The 21,017-nt window shown below is 36.5% G+C and overlaps 1 protein-coding gene, 1 non-coding gene and 1 pseudogene across 4 annotated transcripts; 1 reads left to right on the forward strand and 2 right to left on the reverse strand.

The window, feature by feature from the left end:
- The first annotated feature begins 1,910 nt into the window (after positions 1-1,910).
- On the forward strand, positions 1,911-5,639 carry LOC104107153 (E3 ubiquitin-protein ligase RSL1-like). Of its 3 annotated transcripts, none has more exons than XR_688750.4 (3): positions 1,911-3,124; positions 4,246-4,422; positions 5,284-5,639. XR_688750.4 is itself a non-coding variant. In XM_009615998.4 (3 exons), exons 1-2 carry the CDS (start codon positions 2,229-2,231, stop codon positions 4,316-4,318), a joined length of 969 nt encoding a protein of 322 aa, XP_009614293.1. In that variant the 5' UTR covers positions 1,912-2,228; the 3' UTR covers positions 4,319-4,322; positions 5,284-5,639. The 3 variants fall into 3 exon arrangements, 2 of the variants coding, with proteins under 2 accessions (XP_009614293.1, XP_009614208.1); XM_009615998.4 differs by having other exon boundaries at positions 1,912-3,124; positions 4,246-4,322; XM_009615913.4 differs by having other exon boundaries at positions 1,912-3,124; positions 4,246-4,310.
- Positions 5,640-8,350: 2,711 nt separating this feature from the next.
- Positions 8,351-8,452, reverse strand: LOC117279550 (U6 spliceosomal RNA). Its single transcript, XR_004509965.1, has one exon. It is a non-coding gene; the product is annotated as a U6 spliceosomal RNA (small nuclear RNA).
- Positions 8,453-8,537: 85 nt separating this feature from the next.
- LOC138899325 (E3 ubiquitin-protein ligase RSL1-like) lies at positions 8,538-9,273 on the reverse strand (annotated as a pseudogene).
- Between the last annotated feature and the right edge of the window lie 11,744 nt (positions 9,274-21,017).

Here is a 21,017-nt window from a genome sequence, read left to right on the forward strand (position 1 = left end):
CTCTTTGGGAATTTTTAGGTACACTGATTGGATAGTAGATGCCTACAGTGTGCAAACACCAAACAGCAAATTTCTTTTTCTTTTTCTGATTCTAAGTTATGCAGATAATTCCAGTGCCTTTTGTCTGCATGGAAAATATAATTAAATTAGTAAAATTTCTTACATAATTACATTGGACTAAAATTTGATGTTTGCTTTTATTTTTTCCTTCTATTTCCAACTTTATTGTGTTAGCCATGAATTTAATGAGAGGAAGCTTAGTAAGCATGTCCCTTATATTCCATGTGTTTGTTTTTTTTCTATTCTTTTTCTTGTTTTAGGGTGGGGGAAGGTGTACAAACTATAATTTCTAAACACATATTGTTATTAATTAAAATCTAATCAATATTAAAAGTAGCTGTTAATTGCCTTTAACTTAAGTTTTTCATTTTACTCTTAAGAAAAATTATTATAATCACACAAATATTATGATATGCTTAAAATCATAAATTTCAAAAAGGAAAAAAAATAACACTACACATATCTTATAAAAGAAGTTCACATAAATTAGGATAAACAATAACAATAAGAAAGACCTTTGGCTTTCGGTTTGAGAATTTACTATGAGTTAACTTTTGAATATTTAAGTATTACAAAAATAATACTATATGACTTTACACCCAAAATGAACATCAGATTTATGTCTAAGCGAACGCCAGGAAGTTTGGGACATATGTCGCGCCCTGCTAGTACCCTCATTGCGATTTTGATACACTTCGCCCTGGGACTCACCCCAAAAGTAAAAAAATCGCTATTTACCGTCCCACCCAATAAGTCAAAAATACTCTTTACCGCCTTGCCCCGTAACTCATCCAAAAAAAGTACTCTTCTTACGCACAAAGACGAAAGAGAAATTGCCGAAGTAGGTGCTCTAGAGGCGGATCTAAGATTTGATGGTGGCGAATGCCATAGTTTCATTTAATGTAGACCTTGTAATAATTAATATAGAGTTTGTTCGGAACGCTTGTTCAATTCATTTTTTCTTAGTTTATTCGAGCAATTTAATTGGCATTTTTTATTTGTAAATATGAAAATTACATCTCTATCGCATACCCTACTTGTGGGATTTCAAGTGATATGTTGTTGTTATTGTTGTTGTTAAATAAAAATGACATCTCAGACATCAAGAAGCAAATATAATTAGCATTTTAAAGAAGGAATCAAACTTTCATTATTAACAATACAAGTAAAATCAATATTTTCAATTGGGAACTACATCTTTTTTGTATGCTAAAATAAATTTGCACAAGTAAAATAACATCTTAAATAAGAAAATTTCACCAATCAGAATAAGAATAATAAAAAAATATCTCCAATAGATAAATTATACCCCATGCGTAAATGCAGATTTAGATAACTAGAAGATCCCAAAAAGTAAAATAATAAATCTCATATTCTTCTAGGCAATGCTTGCGAAATATTCATCATAATTTAATAGTAAAGAGATTTAAGTTGTATTTAACAATTATAGAATAGCACAAATTTTTATGTTATAATAAAAAATTTATAAAAATTAAATTTGATCTCAATCCAAAATTCCTATCAAGACCCAAGTTTATTGATTTTGAAAGAAAAAAATTAAAAGATTTGAGATTAAGAGAGATGCTTATTTTATGAAAATTTTAATTTGGAGGCTCTTTTTTGAGTGATCTTGTTAAAGATCACAAATAAAATAATTAGAATATAGGAAAAAATATAAATAAAAAAATAATAAATAATAAATAAAAAATTAGGAGGTAGCCAAAAAGGAAAAGTATTGGGACAAAGAAAATAAAAAGCACAATCAAAAGGAAAAGTCAGATAATGTTTAAGACAAATTCGAGCTTGAATTTACACACGAGAAAACTTTTAAAAAGGTGTACAGCCGATAACACCTTTATCTTGTTTACAACTGGGGATGACGAGATCAAATATTTAACCTCGTTTAAGAAAATTTCTATATAAATATATGATAATTTTAACCGTGCCATACCACCCTACTGGGTGGATCCGCCGCGGGGTACTCCTCCCCTTATTGGGTACTCCTCACTCTCACAGCAAAAGTGGAATCAACGTTACCTTTTGAAATCCCTAAAAACTCATCGTCTTCTCCATCACCCAAATTCCAAAAAAATTACATACTTTCCTTTACCCTATAATATATATCTGGTTCATTCTTTCTTGCTGCTTAATGCAAATACTAATAAGCAATGGAAGTGGCAACTACTTCGGCCGTGAAAATAATAGATATAGTCGAAGATAACGACGACAATGATGATATTTCAGTGATATATGAAACCCCAAAAACTTCAAATGGTAAAGGAATCAAGATTAGTGAAAAATACTTAGAGAAAAGAGACGTCGAACTTGAGATTGTAGCATCTTTTTGTTCAAAACCTAGCAGCAATGGAACTAAAAAGGTCTTTATTGATCTATCCAGAGAATATCCAGATGATGAGATTCAAATTTTGGGTAGTCAAAATTTACGAAAATGTTCAAAAGGGTGTTCAAATTCGAAGTCTATTGATATAGATGATGACCAAGATGACATTTTTACCTGTGATATTTGCGTTGACGAAAAGACAACGAGTGAAATGTTCAAAATAATGGGATGCACTCATTCTTATTGCAAAGAATGCATGGCTAAGTATGTTGCCTCAAAAATTCAAGAGAATATTTCTCAAATTTCATGTCCTGTTTCGGGGTGTAACGGGCTATTAGAGCCGTACTATTGTCGTTCAATTTTGCCTAAAGAAGTGTTTGATAGATGGGGTGACGCGTTATGTGAGAAAATGATTTTGGGGTCCCAGAAATTTTATTGTCCGTTTAAGGATTGTTCCGCGCTTTTGATTGATGAAAGCGAGGGTGGAAATTTTGTTATAACTCAATCGGAATGTCCAGAATGTAGGAGGTTGTTTTGTGCTAAGTGTAAAGTTGCTTGGCATTCGGGGATTGTGTGTGAAGAATTTGAGAAGTTGAACAAAGATGAAAGGGAAAGAGAAGATATACAACTTATGCAACTTGCTAAAGGGCAAGAATGGCAGAGATGTCCGAAGTGTAGGATGTATGTGGCAAGGTCTGATGGTTGTGCCCAAATGCTTTGCAGGTTAGTTAATTAGTCCATATGATTTTTTATGTTCTATATTTGTGTTTTAAAATTTGTATGATGATAGAAATAGTACTAGTTTGAAAGGCTCGTTGGATTTGATCTGCTATGGTATTTATGTTATACGAGAAGTACTAAATGGTATAGGCATTAGTTTGATAGCGGTTGGAGCTTAGAAGTTTTAGTGAAAATACTCCACCTAAAATGTCTGAGGAATTCTAGAATGAGATTGAAATAACTCATTTTGACATCAATCCAAGAGACAAAAAAAGCAGCTAAAAGTAGAAAAATTAGCACTGCTGTATAAGCTCAAATTTCGATATATACAAACACTTAGGTGTAATATTTTGTATGCTGAAAAATGATTTTTTTTGGATTAAAGTATACACATTTAGCACCCTATATAGAGATCTTTCAGATTTGCCATATTGAAATTAGGGACTGATGAAAAGGGGCAGAATTGTGTATGTAGTTGTGTTAAATTCTTTAACTATAGCCCCTCTGTCTCACTAGGCTTCTGATGTGCGCTTATTAGATTCAGTAGTAATCACTTAAGGTTTAATACTCTTACTGCTGTTCAATTAAAAATGGTAGTAATAATAGATTTGGCCAAGGAAAGAGCACAAATCTGTATTTAGTATATAAAGTTCATTAATAATGTTATTGCCTTATAGTTGATTGATGATCTTTAAATTATGAATAAGTTAAGGTGATTGGGAAAACTAGTGAATTACTTGTTTTGTTCTTGCATTTTAATAGTAGAAAAAGAACCATTAACCAGTAATAAATCATGTTGAAAATTATGTCTGTGTATTTTGATGTCATTGTTAGAGTTCTCTGCTGCATTTTTATATTGGTAACCATAAAGAAAAGAGTACCTAATGATATCTATGTGTGGATGTTTAAAAAAAAATTGTTCATGTTAACAGAACGAATCGTGATATGAAGTGGTAACTGTAGTCTGTAGATTCACAGTTGGATTTATTAGTTTGCCCGCAGAAAGGAAAGTTCTTACGGACCGCATATCAATTCATCACTCATGGGCAATATGGTTTAGTGCAGACTTAGTTTATCTCTTTGTAGCCAAATTTTGATGCATAATTGTTTTTTTACATTTGCAGGTGTGGCTGTTACTTTTGTTACAAATGTGGAGCTGAGTCAACAAATCATTTTTGCAGTCACTGTGGTACATAAAAACGTACTTTGTTTATAACTTATTAGTACTGTTTTTTCTTTTTCTTTTTGTTCCCAAGAATATGAGTCCGCAATGGAAGTAGCACTCTGGTTAGAATATAATGGTGAGTTTTACTTAACTGCCTCTTCCTCTAATTTTGATCACATATTACGATTAGAATTTAATTTGATATGGTGGTGAATACATGTCCATAATTATGCATATTTATTGTTCACCATTCTTGGAAGAGCCTTCATTTTGTGCAGGGGCGGAGCTAGAAGCCCGACTACGGGTTCGGCTGAACCCAGTAGCTTTTGCTCAAACAATGTATTTGTGTTAAGAAAGTATCAGACTTATTGTTGCATTTCATCTATATTATGACCGTTAGACTTCGTTACTATTGTCTCATTTTACTGTTGCGTTGATCTAACGACCCAACCGGTTATTTCGAGTTCTAGAACTCTAGTTACGAGTTCGGCTAACCTATTAGCTTTTGCACAAATATATTTGTATTAACAAAGTATTAAACTTATTGTTGCATTTAATTTATATTATGACGGGTAGACTTCATTATTATTGTCTCATTTTACCGTTGCCTTGAAGTAACGATACAATCGGTTATTTTGAGTTCTAGAACCTTTTTCAAACAGATAATGCATTTTCTTCATACCAGCTTCTTAATTTCTCATGACTTGTAATACCAGTTCTTGGGGTAGCTCGTATTAAACTTCCCTTATTTGAAATCGTCGCACTAAGTTCAGAACCTATAAAGTTGAAATCCTGGGCCTCGAATTTTGTGTCCGGAGAAACTATGGTTTGATTGTTTGAGCGACTTGCATTTGTCAGCTTGTCCTGATATGTTCTCTATTTTGGTTGTATGCTTGAAAAAGCTGTATGTCTTTGTGCCATTAGAAATATATTGAACCTTTTTGGCAGAGGGAAAATAACAGAACTAATGCTTAGATGCTCTCTTTGTAATTTTCAGGTAAATTGGACGGATTGTAGATATTGCCACCGCAGGGGTGCAAAAACTACAACTGCGCGATTTCTTCTACTGATTTTGTTTTGATGACTCTTTTTCTATCCTCGTAAATGGAGTATTTGGTTTGCGGATTAGATATTCAGAGTTGTGCTGCCTTAGGAGAAAACTGAAGAAAGAGCTGAAATCTGAACTTAGAAGTGTCTGTCTTCTAGTTATTTGATTCTTAAGTTTTGCTGATTAAAGTACATTTTGTCTGAATATAGAAGATTATAACTTTTGGTAGTTTGTTACCTAAATATATGGAACCTCAAATTTGAAGCTTTCCAACACAATGAGCAAAATTACTTGTCTATTGAGAACTCTTTTTGTATATTTGCAGCTATGCAGGTTTGGAAAGATGTAGCTTCCACCAAAGAGTGGTGGATGGTAAATGTTACTTATACCTGAATCTGAGGTCTCGGGTTCAAGCCCTCGATCCTGGGAATTGAGTCTTTTGTGGCAACTCGGGCTAAAACCCCCCATAGTGGACTTTTTTACAATACGAATTTGGATTAATCGGACTAGTCGGTTTCGGACTCTAGATGCTTGAACCCAAAAAAATAAGGTCAAGGAAGATCTGGAATTCATCAATATTTGATGAAGCAATTAGGGAAGAAAAAAAAAACTTAAGCATGAGCTAATATTTGGAGTTGAGAAAAAAAGATTGTATGTTGCTTTTATTTTGTTTTACTTTTTTTTTTTTTTTTGAGTGTCCTGGATTTGAATTTAGAAAAAAATAATTCATAGTATTCGTTTTTTAGGGTTAAATTTATAGCAATTCAACAGTAATAACATCTTTGATGGTATATTTAAATTCAATTTTCAACGTTAGCTTTAAAATCCTGGAATGCTGTTTATCAAATTTGAATTATTTGACCTTCGTTTAAAACTTTTATGTTGGATCACTTGATTGCAGAAAGTAGGAATTGCATCACATACAACACGAAATAAAATATTCATTCTCTTTGTGTTTGAAACAAAAAAAATCGAAAAGAAAAAGAAAAAAGAGAACTAATTAGTCGTCCACTATTTGCAAAATACTATACGTTGAATCCCCTTAATTTTTTCGTGTATTTATTAACAATGTTAGACGTGACTATTAGATTAACTAGTGAAATTTAGCATCCACAAATCATAGACGAATCCAAGATTTTAAGTTTATAAGTTCTTATAGCTATATCAAATTAATTGTACATTAATAGCTAGATCAACGAACTGGGCTCCAAGTTAAATATTCTTATACGCTTAATAAATTTTAGTACAAATACAAGATCGAGTTAAAAGTTACCGAATTCACGTAAACCCGTAATCTTTGCACTAGATCCGCCCTCGCCAGAAATTGTAAACAATGTAAACATATTTGGGACTTCACCACCATCTCTAGTTAATTTTTAATAATCATACTATATTATCATCATACTATATTATAAGTATTGAAGTCGGCGTTAAGAGATTGGAAGACTAAAATAACCATTAAGAGACTAGATTACCCTTCGGCAAAATCAATACATTAACCTACTTTTTCCTCTCAGCTTAATACTAAATAATTAAATCCAAACAATTACGGTTTATTGCTGCTCTAAGACGAAAAACACCGTTATGACTCTAAAAACCAGCCGTTTCAAATGGCTTACATATTCCCATTACGTTTTTGAAAACCGAAGTCGTATTTATTTGTCTTATTAAAGTCTGCTAGGCCTCTATTTTACGTACATATATAGGTTAATCCATTAGAAAATCTGAATTTATACGCAGGACTAGAATGGAAATTAGAAGAATTTGCAAAGCCAAAAATATTAAAACAAGAATCTCACTTAATATATACAAATGCTAAAGGAGAAACATCAATCATGTTTACAGATTATAATTATACAAACTAAAAAGAACTAGATGACTAAACAGAAAGTACATTAGAAAACACTGAATTTATGAATGAAGAAATAACACAAGATGACTTTGAAGTAGATATAGCCTTAGAAGAAGCAAGAAAACTCACTAAGAAAGATAAAAATATAACCTTCAAATGTAAAGGAAGTAAACAAGGAAGACTAAACTTTTTCTATCCTTTACTCTTGCTAATTTATATCTACTTCTAATCCTTGTATTTCCTAATCTAACTCCGATATATTTTCTTTCACTAATAATATTTTCTACTATTTGACTTGATCCGTGAGAGGTGTGATTTCTCACGTGTTCCAAAGCATGATATAGTTCTTGCAATATAAATCACGTCAGTGTGGCCACTGTAAAGGAACTAAATACTTGTGTTTGATGTACATTGACTCACCATAGTTCGTTACACATAATAAGAAAGTTAAGAAGTTAAAAGAATATACTATTTATTGGCGTACCACTATTAACAGCTTGTTTTGATGTTAGTTACTAATTGTTTCATAATGTATTATATGTACTATGTTGTACTGTATTGTATTATTTTATAAATATAATATTTGAATTGATTATATCGTTTGTGGTGATTTATAACATATTTATTGGTTAGTTTAACTGTACCACGACTGATAATTTTACTAATATAGCCTTAACTGTAACGATTAAATTTATCAAAGATTACTAATAAAATAATAACATAACAATAATGAGCACACACGCTCAATAAAAAGACAAACCAAGTAATAATGATGATAAGTAATTATTAAAAAGCAAAAGGGTGAGACGGGGCTGTAGGGAATATTTTCTTTGCTATTTCGTGGATTTGTCGCTGGCTTTTCCTACAGCCCCTTAACGTTCTTCAATTTGAAACCACATGGAATTTCATATTGTACTCCTTTTATAGTTTCTTATATTTTCTTTTCTTTTTGTCGTGTAATATTTACTTTTGCTTGTAAATTTTCTTTGCTTGTAATATTTACATAGAGAGAGTTGATTGTAATTGCAAAATAAAGAGTCAAGGCCAGTCGGTTTCAAGGAGTAATAATCTCACACATTTAATACCCTCTCCAGATTCTTACTGTACAATTATATCGAGTTTGTTGTTATTGTAAAATATTTCACCAACCGTAAATCACTATTTTATCTATTTAATAATATCAATAGGATGAATTACATCCTTACACAGGGTCTATACTAATCTTCTTTGTATTATTTCAATTTTGTCGGATATTACCGAAGGGATCATACGAGAATAATTGAAGTACTAAGTCAGAGACTACTTGCTAGACGTTGCAGTGCAACTCTCCAAAAAAGACAGTCCGGTATTACTAAGCTCCCGCTATGAGCGAGTTTCGGGCAAGGGCGGAACTACAAGCGTCTATTGTACGCAACTTTATCCTGCATAGCAACTCTCTAATAAATAGAAAAACATGAAAATCATATTGACTAACTGACCTGCATTTCATTTGGGCACAACCTTAAGACCTCCCAACATAAATCCTACAACTTGGACATCTTTGCCATTCTTTACTCTTAGCAAGTTGCATTAACTGTATATCTTCCCTTTCCCTTTCATCTTTATTCAAATTTTCAAATTCTTCACACAAAATATCTGAATGCCAAGGAACTTTACACTTAGCACAAAATAACCTTCTACATTCTGGGCATTCTGATTGAGTAATAGTAACACAAATTTCACCCTTACATTCATCAATCAAAAGTGCAGAACAATCCTTAAACGGACAATAAAATTTCTCAGACTCCAAAATTATCGACTCACATAACGCGTCACCTCACTTATCAAACACATTATTAGGCAAAATTGAACGACAATAATATGGCTCTAATAACCCGTTACACCCCGAAACGGGACATGGAATTTGAGAAATGTTCTCTTGGAGTTTTTTTGGCTATGTAATTAGCCATGCATTGTTTGCAATAAAAATGAGTGCAACCCATTATTTTGAACATTTCACTTACAGATTTCTCATAAGCACAAATCTCACACGTAAAATTATTATCATGGCCATTTAAACGAACAAACTTTGGACTTGTGACTTCCATTGATGTTTAGTTTTTGCGTTAAACCACAAAAATTAACCTTAAACTAGGGTTAAGTGACCCTTACAATCTCAAAGGCAAATAAAGATTCTTGAATTTGGTGATAATTAAAGAACATAATGCGTTATTTTGGGGATTAGAAATCGTTAGCCTCTGAACTTCTATGCAGAAGCTTATCTAGAATACTAGGCAATGGATATGATTTTTCGGAAAATGACTTATCTAGAAATATTTTTGAAGTTTCTTTTTTGATATTTGGTTGGTGAGAATTTTTTTTTTTTTTATAGAATGAATGGAAACGCATTGCATTGATTTGAAATATATCACTATTTATTTTTCCTTATAGACCCTAAACTGAGATAAATATTTTACCATTAATGTAGATACTAAATTAAAATGAAAATAAATATTTTACATTATTGTCACACCTCCTTTTTTCCGAGGGGGATAGGGGATAGGGGAGTTTTTCCAATTAAAGTGACAATATTCGAAATGGGATTATTTATTTGATCAGAGTCGCCACTTGGAATAATTTATGGTGTCCCAAGTCACCGATTTATTTTAAATTCCAAATCGAGGAAATTTGACTCTATTTATGATCTGCGAACACAGAAGACCGGGTAAGGAATTCTGTTAACCCGGGAGAAAGTGTGAGGCACTCCCGAGTTCCGTGGTTTTAGCACGGTCGCTCAACTGTAATAATTGGCCTAATTATCTGATTTATTATATATTTAAAATCTATTGTGCTTTTTAGCTTTCTGACCGCTTTTAATTATTTATAGAATTATTTTTGGAACAAGTCACGATGTCGTATACTTGTCATTTTGGCACACGTTGCAAACTGCGCCACATGAAATGTACCCGCGATTTACGACATGCTTGTTTTTATTATTATTTGAAGTTGTGGTCGAGTTACGTGAAACGCACACTCGGATTGGGGTTACGTATCATAACTATGCCACGGGAACCGTACCCATAGTCACGATGATTTATTATTAATCGCGCCTAAAGCAAAACTACGCATATTCATGGTTTGATTATCCTAAAGTTCGAGATTGCATGTGAGGTACAAACGTTATGGAGATATACTGTAGGAGCCATATCATTCTTTCCTGAGGGTCTTAGACTATTCAAAATGACATTTAATTTCTAGAAGTAAACATTATATAGAATTATAAACTAACATGTTATCAACTCAATTTAATTTATGAGATAATCGACAGCCAACCAAGAGAATGATCGAACTTGATTCCAATTTACAGCACAAGTACATTCTGAATTTGCAACACTAGTATAATAACACTTCGGCTACACCAGCTCTGAACAAATACACGATCAGGCCCTATTACTAGGCTCCATACCCCAGGCCCAATGGCCTAAGGTCCAGACTCGTTCAAAGGACTCCCAACTGGCCCAAGTTACAAGTCTGGCCCATTTATGAAGTCCCTGTAAAGACGAAATCTGGAGAAGAACATCATTCACCCAAATTTCGAAACCATGTGTAAAGCTAAATTAGAAGTTAAATTTACAAAGATAACCTACTCCATAGCTACTAATTACAGTAGTTGAATTCATGAATTATTACAAACCTTTTCAAAACAAATCTTGTACAAATCATTCATCAGGAGGCAACCCTCAAACTTAACGTTACAGAAGCCTTAACTATTGCTATCAAGGGCACTTTGCTTATGAAGCCCTTTGTTACACAACATAATGCCTAACGTGACCCTGAGCTTCCTACTTGAGGACTTCTGCTTCCAATTACTCTCCCAAACTTACAAAGATATAGCCATTGGGCTATTCTTCATAAACTGTTTGGCGAATCAAATGGCCCATATGTTCAGGTTTGACTAAGGTATTGCTGGCAGTCTCATCCAAAACAAAGTCATTTTTTCTTGAGAATGTATATTAACAGCAATAGGAAGAAAAGGAAAAGCAATACAAATGGTCAATCCAAGCAAAACAACTTAAACAACATTTAGAACTAACAAACCAGACATACAAGGCTGAAACACGCAACATGTCACTATGAACAAACTAAATCTGCCCTTAAAAAAATATCAGCAATAAGAAACTATTTAAATACATTAGGATTTAAGTCAATACATCGAAAACACAGTGATAAGTCAACAAAGAAAAAATTAGCAATCCCTTTTGAAGCATAACCAATGTATAGAATTGTGATAAATACCTAACAACAGATAGACCAGCTGAAGAGCCAAATAAAGCTGAGCCTCAAACACAGCTAGTCAACAGCAGCAGCAAACCAGAGAAAAACAGCCTTAAGTCTGGGAATTTCCAGTACTCTCTAGAAGAAATCCATCTCAGAAAATGAGAAGAAGATTCAATTTCAAAGAACTCTCCCTAAATTCTGTCTATTCCCGATTGTATTTGAGAGGAATAAAACTCAGTCTAAATCCCACCCTTCGTTTCTGTGTGAAGGGTGTATATATAGTCTATCTAAAATCAGAGAAGGTCTGTTGGGGGGAAGGAATATGTCAGCGTGAATTCAGAAAATATAGACGAGGGGAGGGAATCTTTTTCCAACTGAAAAATGCCAGTTGTCCCTTCTAGAAACAAACTATCTGCTTAGGCTTGAACCCAAATGGCCCAAGACCAAGCCCAGATCCGACATTAAAGAAAACAACCCACAAAAGAAATGAAACAACAAATGCCATATTTCAAATAAAATCAGAGATTTGACTAAATACTTAACCTTTAATTAATCTAAATCAGTTTATTAGTTGAACAAATTGAACATGCAATTAACGACGAAGCTTAATCAACCAATCTGGAAAAAAGAAAAAGAAGGAAAAACAACAAAACAAAATAAAAACAAACAAGAAAAACACAGAGCCGGAACAAATGAGGAAAAAGAATACTAATTTAACGTTAATGAAATGAGTAAATGAAACAACCCGACGGGCAACGGGAACGATAAACTCTAGCCGCGAATCGATGAAAGGACCGGACTCCGGTAACTTCGAAACGGGTCGATACTAGCCTAGAATAGATGCTCCCAACAAGATTACTCGATGCATGTAAGTCTTGAACTAAAATAAACAGAAACACCAAAGTTATTTAGAAATAAATCAGACTAGGGTTTTTCTGGAATTTTAGATCTAAGATTCGCTAATTTTGGTGGGGTTTTGATAAAATTGATGGGGGATTAGGGATTAGGAGGGTATGAGGGTCATAGGGTGCGAGTTTGAGAGGATTCGGAGTGGTGCCGTCGGCGTGGGGATTCTGGGCGGCTAGGGTTTGGAGTGAGTTTGAGAGAGAGACGAGGGGTTTGGGGGCGGCTAGGGTTTGGTGAGTGAAGGAGAGGGAGAGGAAAATGAGGGGGGTCTCTAGGGTTTGGGGGGTGGATCCGACAGATATAAGGGTTAGGGGGGGAGAGAGTTACGGGCCGTTAGATCAAAGGAGATCAACGGCTGAGATCACCTGTTAACGAAACGACGTCGTTTTGGTTAAGTGACGAGGCTGGGCCGGGTGAGGGGTTGGGCTTAGCGGACTTGGGGCGATCGTTTGGGCCAGACATTGTTTTGGCCCAAGTTTGAGACCAAACAGAATTTCTTTCTTTTCTTTTCTTTTTCTTGATTTTAAATTATAATTAATTAAAACTAAATTAAGTATTAAATCAAGCTAATTTGTAGAAATAAACCTAGTTATCTATTTTACCATAATTAATTAATTTAGACTAATAAAAGAAGAATTACTAATTTGCAATTTAAAGCCTAAAAATGTAAAAACGACTCATATTTTTCGTGATTTTTTGTTTAATAATGCAGTTAACTCATGCAATTAAATTCTAAATGCAACTAGACCTAAAATATTATGTACGAAATACTTTAGACATTTTGGTATTTTTCTTATGATTTTAGAATGTTAAATATGCAACTAAATGCAGGCAGTTTTTAAACCGAAATTCCTACAAATTCTATAAAACTAAAAACAATTAAGAAAAAAAAATCTATTTGTGAATTTCTATAGGAATATTTTAGTCGAGCAAAAATCACGTGCTCACAGTTGCCCCTCTTTGCTTGGAAACACGAAGAGTTTTCGGGCAAAGATACATTGAGCAAATACGAGCGATTTTTGACTATTTGTATACTCCATGGAAGCATTTTGAAAGCGCTTGACCGAACCTTGCTTCCGAGGTTGCCTACATATCCTCGGCTATGGAGGAATCAGGTCAGTGTAGTTCTGGAAGTTTTGGTAGCTGGAACTACCGAGAGGATGTGATTTCACTGTTGCTGCCGCTGCTGCTCTTTCTTGCTGAGCTCCCTATTACACCAAAGTCAAAATGAAAAAGAAACTAACTAAGCCTATCAGCTACGAGTTACAAGATTCCTATCTATGAGTCTTCTGAAGCTTGATCTTGAGTCTTGAATGGTTCTTCATGTGGACTTTTGACTTGAACCTTGATGCTTGCTAACTGCAGGTTCTAGTTCTTTCTTCTTCAGCTTTTCGGATCAAGATGGGACATGCAAAGCTTGCGACTTCAATCATGTCTTGAGCAGCCCATATCTTTTCATCTACTTCTGTATTTTGGATTCAGTTCTCTTTTTTTATTTATTCTGGATTGAGACTTCTTCCTTTGATCATCTTGGACTGTCAGCTCGCATTCTTGAGGCGAGCTTCTGCTACTTCTAACTTGAATTGAATCCTTAAATAGTTTCCCTCGTTCTCCAGGTGGGTGCCTGATGACTTAAAACTCGAAATAAATTCCCTCATTCTCCAGGTGGGCGCCTGCTGACTTAAAAACTTGAAATAAATTTCCTCATTCTCCAGGTGGGCGCCTATGCTGACTTAAAAATAGAAATGAATTCCCTCGTTTTCCAGGTGGGCGCCTGATGACTTAAAAACTTGAAATAAATTTCCTCGTTTTCCAGGTGGGCGCCTGATAATGACTTGAAAATTAAAACAAATTCCCTCATTCTCCAGGTGGGTGCCTGATGACTGACTCGAAATAAATTCCCTCATTCTCCAGGTGGGCACCTGTGCTGACTTAAAAATAGAAATGAATTCCCTCGTTTTCCAGGTGGGCGCCTGATGACTTAAAAACTTGAAATAAATTCCCTCGTTCTCCAGGTGGGTGCCTGATGACTGACTCGAAATAAATTCCCTCATTCTCTAGGTGGGCGCCTGCTGACTTAAAAACTTGAAATAAATTCCCTCATTTTCCAGGTGAGCGCCTGATGACTTAAAACTTTAAATAAATTCCCTCATTCTCCAGGTGGGTGCCTGCTTACTTAAAAATTTGAAATAAACTCTCTCATTCTCCAGGTGGGCGCCTGTGCTGACTTAAAACAGAAATGAATTCCCTCGTTTTCCATGTGGGCACCTGATTACTTAAAACTGAAACGAATTCCCTCGTTCTCCAGGTGGGCGCCTGCTGACTTAAAACTTTAAATAAATTCTCTCGTTCTCCAGGTGGGCGCCTGATTACTTAAAACTTTAAATAAATTCCATCATTCTCCAGGTGGGTGCCTGATGACTTAAAACTTTAAATAAATTCCCTCATTCTCCAGGTGGGCGCCTGCTGACTTAAAAACTTGAAATAAATTCCCTCGTTTTCCAGGTGGGCGCCTGCTGTTGACTTAAACTTGAAATGAATTCCCTCGTTTTTCAGGTGGGCGCCTGATTACTTAAAACTGAAACGAATTCCCTCGTTCTCCAGGTGGGCGCCTGATGACTTAAAACTTTAAATAAATTCCCTCGTTCTCCAGGTGGGCGCCTGATATTGACTTAAAAACTTGAAATGAATTCCCTCGTTTTCTAGGTGGGCGCCTGATTACTTAAAAACTTGAAATGAATTCCCTCATTTTCCAGGTGGGTGCCTGATGTTGACTTAAACTTGAAATGAATTCCCTCGTTCTCCAGGTGGGCGCCTGCAATCATGACAACACAGACAAAACAGAGAAAATTTTCTGCCCCAGTTTGTACCAGGAAAATTCATTGATTGTTAGTTGCATCCCATTATCCAGGAGGGTCCTGAAACTTAAAATTAGATCCCGTTATCCAGGAGGGTCCTGAAAACTTAAGACTGAACTTATCTGGAACATACTTTCCTCATAGGGGATTCCCAGCACAGCAAACAAGATCTCTTTCCCCTGCTTAAAACAAAGAAAAATTTGTTAGTTTGAAACTGTGGCGGTTAGTTTGCGGCATCCTTGCTGAAGGTGTCTGCTTCTGCCACTATCCTGTTCATTCTGATTAGCTTCTTCGGGCTACGAAGAATTGTTTGACCTTTCAATCGGACCTCGAACACAAAACCTCTGAATGACTTGAATCCCTTACACTCAACTCGTCGTATAACACTTTCATTCTGACAACTGTGAAACCTTTGCATTTCCTACAAATTCACGAATCACTTGACCACCTGAACTTCAGTTACCATCGCATTGCTCATTCTAAACCATGTCACTTGGAATGTGCCTGGCCAAATTTCGCTTAGTGCAAATAAAAAGCCGATAATGAGCTTTGAAGTCCTTTCTTGCTTGCTTAACAAAAGACTAATTTGACAGAGACTTAGAAAAATAGACCCAAAAGAAACGAAGCAAAGTGACTTCGAGAATTAGGAAATAAAAGAAAGACTGAGATGACTATTTGAAGAAAAATTGAAAAGAGACTTATCTGAATGAATCAACTGGCTCTAATGACCATGACATGCATTTCGGATTGATCAGCCTAATCCATTCAACTAATCACATTTCTGTTCATGTCATGTCTTCATACTTCAAAACCCGGGCTTTCAACGATCCAACTTTTCCGTAAAGTCACCAACCTCTTTCGACTTGTAGTGCCCCGAAAGGTTTTCACCAACAAGCCTCTCTCATTTGTCCATCTCTCAACTCACCGCCGCCTTACGGTGCCCGTGAGGGTTTTCACCAATAAGACTCTCTCATTTTAAATTTTTCCTCAGCTCACCATCGCCTTATGGTGTCCGTGAGGGTTTTCACCAATAAGACTCTCTTATTTTAAATTTTTCCTCAGCTCACCATCGCCTTATGGTGCCCGTGAGGGTTTTTACCAATAAGACTCTCTCGTTTATTCACTTTTCCTCGTGCCCGTGAACAAAGGTGCTACCCATGATGCAAATAATACCTCCATCTCACTTGACTTGGCATCCTCAAAGTTGATCAGAAGGTCTTTCTTTGGACTATAGTGTAGGTTTTGGACAGGGTTAGAAAGAAAGGGTGGCATGCAGGCTCAAAATAATTTAAGATGAAGGATTTCAAAATTACAACTTTTGGAATCAGATCTTTTTACAAAACAAAAACTTCTGCCCCAGTTTCTTCGAATCTGGGGAATTTTTGGATTTTTATTTTGATGGGACCGAACCGTGTAAGGCTGCCTACATATCTTTAAAAGGAATCAGGTCGAACGTAGTTCAAACTAGTAAAAGTTGTTTTTTTTTTCTATTTTTCTTTTTCTCCTTTCTTTTCTCTTTTCTTTCTTTTGTTTTTCTCTTTTCCTTCTCTTTTTCTTTTCTTCTTTTTTTTTTTCTCTTTTTTTTTCCTTTTTATTTTTTTATATTTCTAACTCTGCTTCTGATTCCAAAAGAGGGGTATGAAAGAAAATAAATAAGGCTCAAAAAGGGGTAACAAATGATAAAAGTATTTGGGATAGCAGAATAAAATGCCTTCGTCATTCCAACTTTGAACATGCCCAGTACAAAATGCGATTGAAGATAAGCAAAGAAAGCATACGTAATATCTCTTGACTGCGTCGGAATTGATGGCCATATCCACACATTTACCTTATATGTCTGTTAAATACAAAGCACCATTGGGCAACACCTTCGTCACAATGAAAGGCCCCTTCCAGTTTTGGGCGAACTTGCCTTTAGCTTCAGCCTGATGTGGAAGGATGCGTTTCAATACCAGCTGACCAACCTCAAATTTTCGGGGACGCACCTTCTTGTTGTATGCTCTTGCCATTCTTCTCTGATACAATTGACCATGGAATACTGCCGCCAATCGTTTTTCATCAATCAAACTCAATTGCTCTAACCGGGTTTTGACCCACTCATCATCATCAATTTCAGCTTCAACAACAATCCGCAGGGATGGAATCTCAATTTTCGCAGGTATAATTGCCTCGGTTCCATATACCAGCAAATAGGGAGTTGCGCCTATTGAAGTGCGAACAGTAGTGCGATAACCCAGTAAAGCAAAAGGTAACTTTTCATGCCATTGCCTGAAACCTTGCACCATCTTACGAAGTATCTTCTTTATGTTCTTGTTAGCAGCCTCAACAGCTCCGTTTGCCTTAGGACAATATGGAGTGGAGTTTCGATGCATAATCTTGAACTGTTGGCATACCTCTTTCATCAAATGACTGTTGAGGTTAGCAGCATTATCTGTGATGATTATCTTGGGAATTCCGAACCGACAAATGATGTTTGAATGAACAAAATCTACCACTGCCTTCTTGGTCACGGACTTGAAAGTTACAGCTTCGACCCACTTAGTAAAGTAATCAATGGCCACCAGAATAAACCTATGTCCGTTTGACGCTGCCGGCTCAATCGGTCCAATGACATCCATGCCCCAAGCAACAAAGGGCCAAGGTGCCGACATTGATGACATTTGCGAACAAAGCTGATGCAATCACGTTCCATGGTGAGCCAATAATAACCTGCTCGAAGAATCTTCTTCGCCAAGACATACCCACTCATATGTGGCCCGCAAACCCCGGAATGCACTTCGGCCATGATAGTCGAGGCTTGTTTAGCATCTATACACCTTAGTAATCCTAGATCTGGAGTTCTCATGTACAATATTCCCCCACTTAAGAAAAATCCGCTAGCCAGACGTCGAATGGTTCTCTTTTGATCGCCTGTGGCATGTGCCGGATATACCCCTGATTTGATGTATTCCTTGACATCATGGAACCAAGGCTCGCCATCAAGTTCCTCCTCAACCACATTGCAATAGGCATGCTGATCACGGATTTAGATTTGCAGAGGGTCGACGTAAGTCTTATCTGGATGGTGTAACATTGACGCCAGAGTAGCCAGGGCGTCGGCAATCTCATTATGAATCCTGGGAATATGCCTGAATTCTATCGACCTGAATCGTTGACAAAGATCATGCAGACATTGTTGATACGGTATGAGCTTCAAATCCCGAGTCTCCCATTCTTCCTGAATCTGGTGAACCAACAAATCTGAATCTCCCAAAACCAATATTTCTTGAACTCCCATGTCTATAGCTAGCCTCAAACCCAGAATGCATGCCTCGTATTCAGCCATGTTGTTAGTGCAATAAAATCGAAGTTGAGCTGTTACGGGGTAGTGATGCCTTGTTTCAGAAATGAGTACAGCCCATATTCTGACACCTTTCATGTTAGCAGCTCCATCAAAGAAGAGTTTCCAACCTGGCTTTTCATCATGATCAGCCTCGTCAACATACATCACTTCTTCATCAGGAAAATAAGTCTTCAGTGTCTCATATACTTCATCCACTGGATTCTCGACCAAGTGATCGGCTAGGGCTTGGGCTTTCATCGCGGTTCGAGTCACATAGATGATGTCAAATTCTGTGAGTAAAATCTGCCACTTTGCCAACCTCCCTGTGGGCATAGGCTTCTGAAAGATATACCTTAGAGGATCCATGCGAGAAATGAGGTAAGTAGTGTAGGATGACAGATAATGCTTCAACTTTTGCGCCACCCAAGTCAGGGCGCAACATGTCCTTTCAAGAAGAGTATACTTAACCTCATAAGGAGTGAACTTCTTGCTGAGGTAATAAATGGCTTGCTCTTTCTTGCCCATGATGTCATGTTGACCCAACACACAACCAAAAGAATTATCCATGACCGTCAAATAGAGGATTAAAGGTCTCCCAGGTTCTGGCGGGACCAACACAGGGGGGTTTAGCAGGTAATTCTTGATCTTATCAAATGCTTCCTGACACTCATCGGTCCATTTAACCGCATCATTCTTCTTTAGCAACTTAAAGATAGGCTCACAAGTTGTCGTGAGTTGAGCGATAAACCTGCTGATGTAGTTTAACCTCCCGAGCAGGCTCATCACCTCAGTTTTATTCTTTGGTGGTGGTAATTCTTGGATGGCCTTAATCTTTGACGGGTCCAACTCGATACCGCGTCGACTGACTATGAATCCCAACAGTTTTCCCGACGGGACACCAAATACACATTTCGCCAGATTGAGCTTGAGGTTGTACCTGCGGAGCCTTTGGAAAAACTTTCTCAAATCCCCAACATGGTCGGACTGTTTCTTTGACTTTATGATCACATCATCTACATAAACCTCAATTTCCTTATGTATCATGTCATGAAATATGGTAGCCATCGCCTTCATGTAAGTTGCCCCAGCATTCTTTAAACCGAATGGCATTACCCGGTAGCAATACGTCCCCCATGGCATAATGAATGCTGTCTTTTCTGCGTCTTCCTCGTCCATCAGGATCTGATTATATCCCGCATAACGATCCACGAAAGACCCGATCTCATGCTTGGCGCAATTATCAATCAGAATGTAGATGTTCGGCAATGGAAAGTTATCCTTTGGACTTGCCTTGTTGAGATCACTATAATCAACACACACCCTCGTCTTACCATCCTTCTTTGGTACTGGAACCACATTAGCTAACCAAGTGGGATACTGAGTGACCCGAATGACTTTTGCCTCCAGTTGCTTTGTGATTTCTTCTTTAATCTTCACACTCATGTCAGTCTTGAACTTTCTTAACTTTTGCTTGACAAGAGGGAACGTAGGGTCAGTTGGCAATTTATGTGCTACCAAATCAGTGCTCAAACCTGGCATGTCGTCATACGACCATGCAAAGACATCTTTGTATGCAAACAGTGTTTTGATTATTTCTTCCTTGTTCTGCGGTTCCAGATGCACACTTATCTTGGTTTCCCTGACATTATTTTGATCTCCTAAATTGATTGCTTCGGTTTCACTCAAATTAGGCTTGGGTTTTTCTTCGAAGTGTTTTAGTTCTCTACTGACTTCCTCAAATGCCGCTTCTTCATCATATTCTGCTTCATCATCACCCTCTACTTCTTGGGTCTTTATTTCAGAATTAGATCGGCTTTTAAGATTTGGCTGAAAATTCCTCATGCATGTCATGTCATTGAAACCAGCATAAAAAGAACTGTACAGAGAGAAAAAGCAAAAAACAAAAATGAAACGCTATCAAGACTAATGGAAAACTGGAAATTGTATTTCATTGAAAATAAAAGGATAGAAGGGTTTGTACATTGAAACAAGCAAAAACTAAGAAAAATCTGGATTATAACCCTGGAATAACACAGATGACAAAAAGGAAAACAAAGCGAACTACCAAAACTCCTTCCGGATGGGGAGATGAGTAGCTTTCCAATTGCTAAGCTTCACATTTGGCCCAACAATCTGCACATCGGCATTACTGGAACCTTCCCCAATTTCGACCATATTAACCTCATCAAACAGACTCTGGAACCTCTTGATCAGATCTTCATCAAAGTCGACCACAGATTTTGGGACCACTGATATCGGGCGTTTGGCGACCCCTGACTTGACGAAAGACTTGGAGATATGTGGAACAGGTTTAGGGAGTCACCATGCCTTTCCTTTCAAACTTTTAGCCCTTTTCACGTCCTTCCCTGTGAGTGTGAATCCCAAACCAAATATACCAAAACTTTCACATGGACACACCGGGTGCACAATACCCTGCAGAGATGAACCCAGACCTTTGCCCGGCAGAAAACCATTCTTCAATATTTCA

Source organism: Nicotiana tomentosiformis, chromosome 9 (assembly GCF_000390325.3).
Source record: "Nicotiana tomentosiformis chromosome 9, ASM39032v3, whole genome shotgun sequence".
Lineage (NCBI taxonomy): Eukaryota > Viridiplantae > Streptophyta > Magnoliopsida > Solanales > Solanaceae > Nicotiana > Nicotiana tomentosiformis.

What these genes read in the sequence shown, in the direction of transcription:
- LOC104107153 (XM_009615913.4), top strand. Translation starts at nt 2,229, where the DNA reads ATGGAAGTGGCAACTACTTCGGCCGTGAAAATAATAGATATAGTCGAA. An exon ending in TGTGCCCAAATGCTTTGCAG is followed by an intron (nt 3,125 to 4,245) that starts GTTAGTTAATTA and finishes TTACATTTGCAG; the next exon opens with GTGTGGCTGTTACTTTTGTT. An exon ending in TCATTTTTGCAGTCACTGTG is followed by an intron (nt 4,311 to 5,283) that starts GTACATAAAAAC and finishes TGTAATTTTCAG; the next exon opens with GTAAATTGGACGGATTGTAG.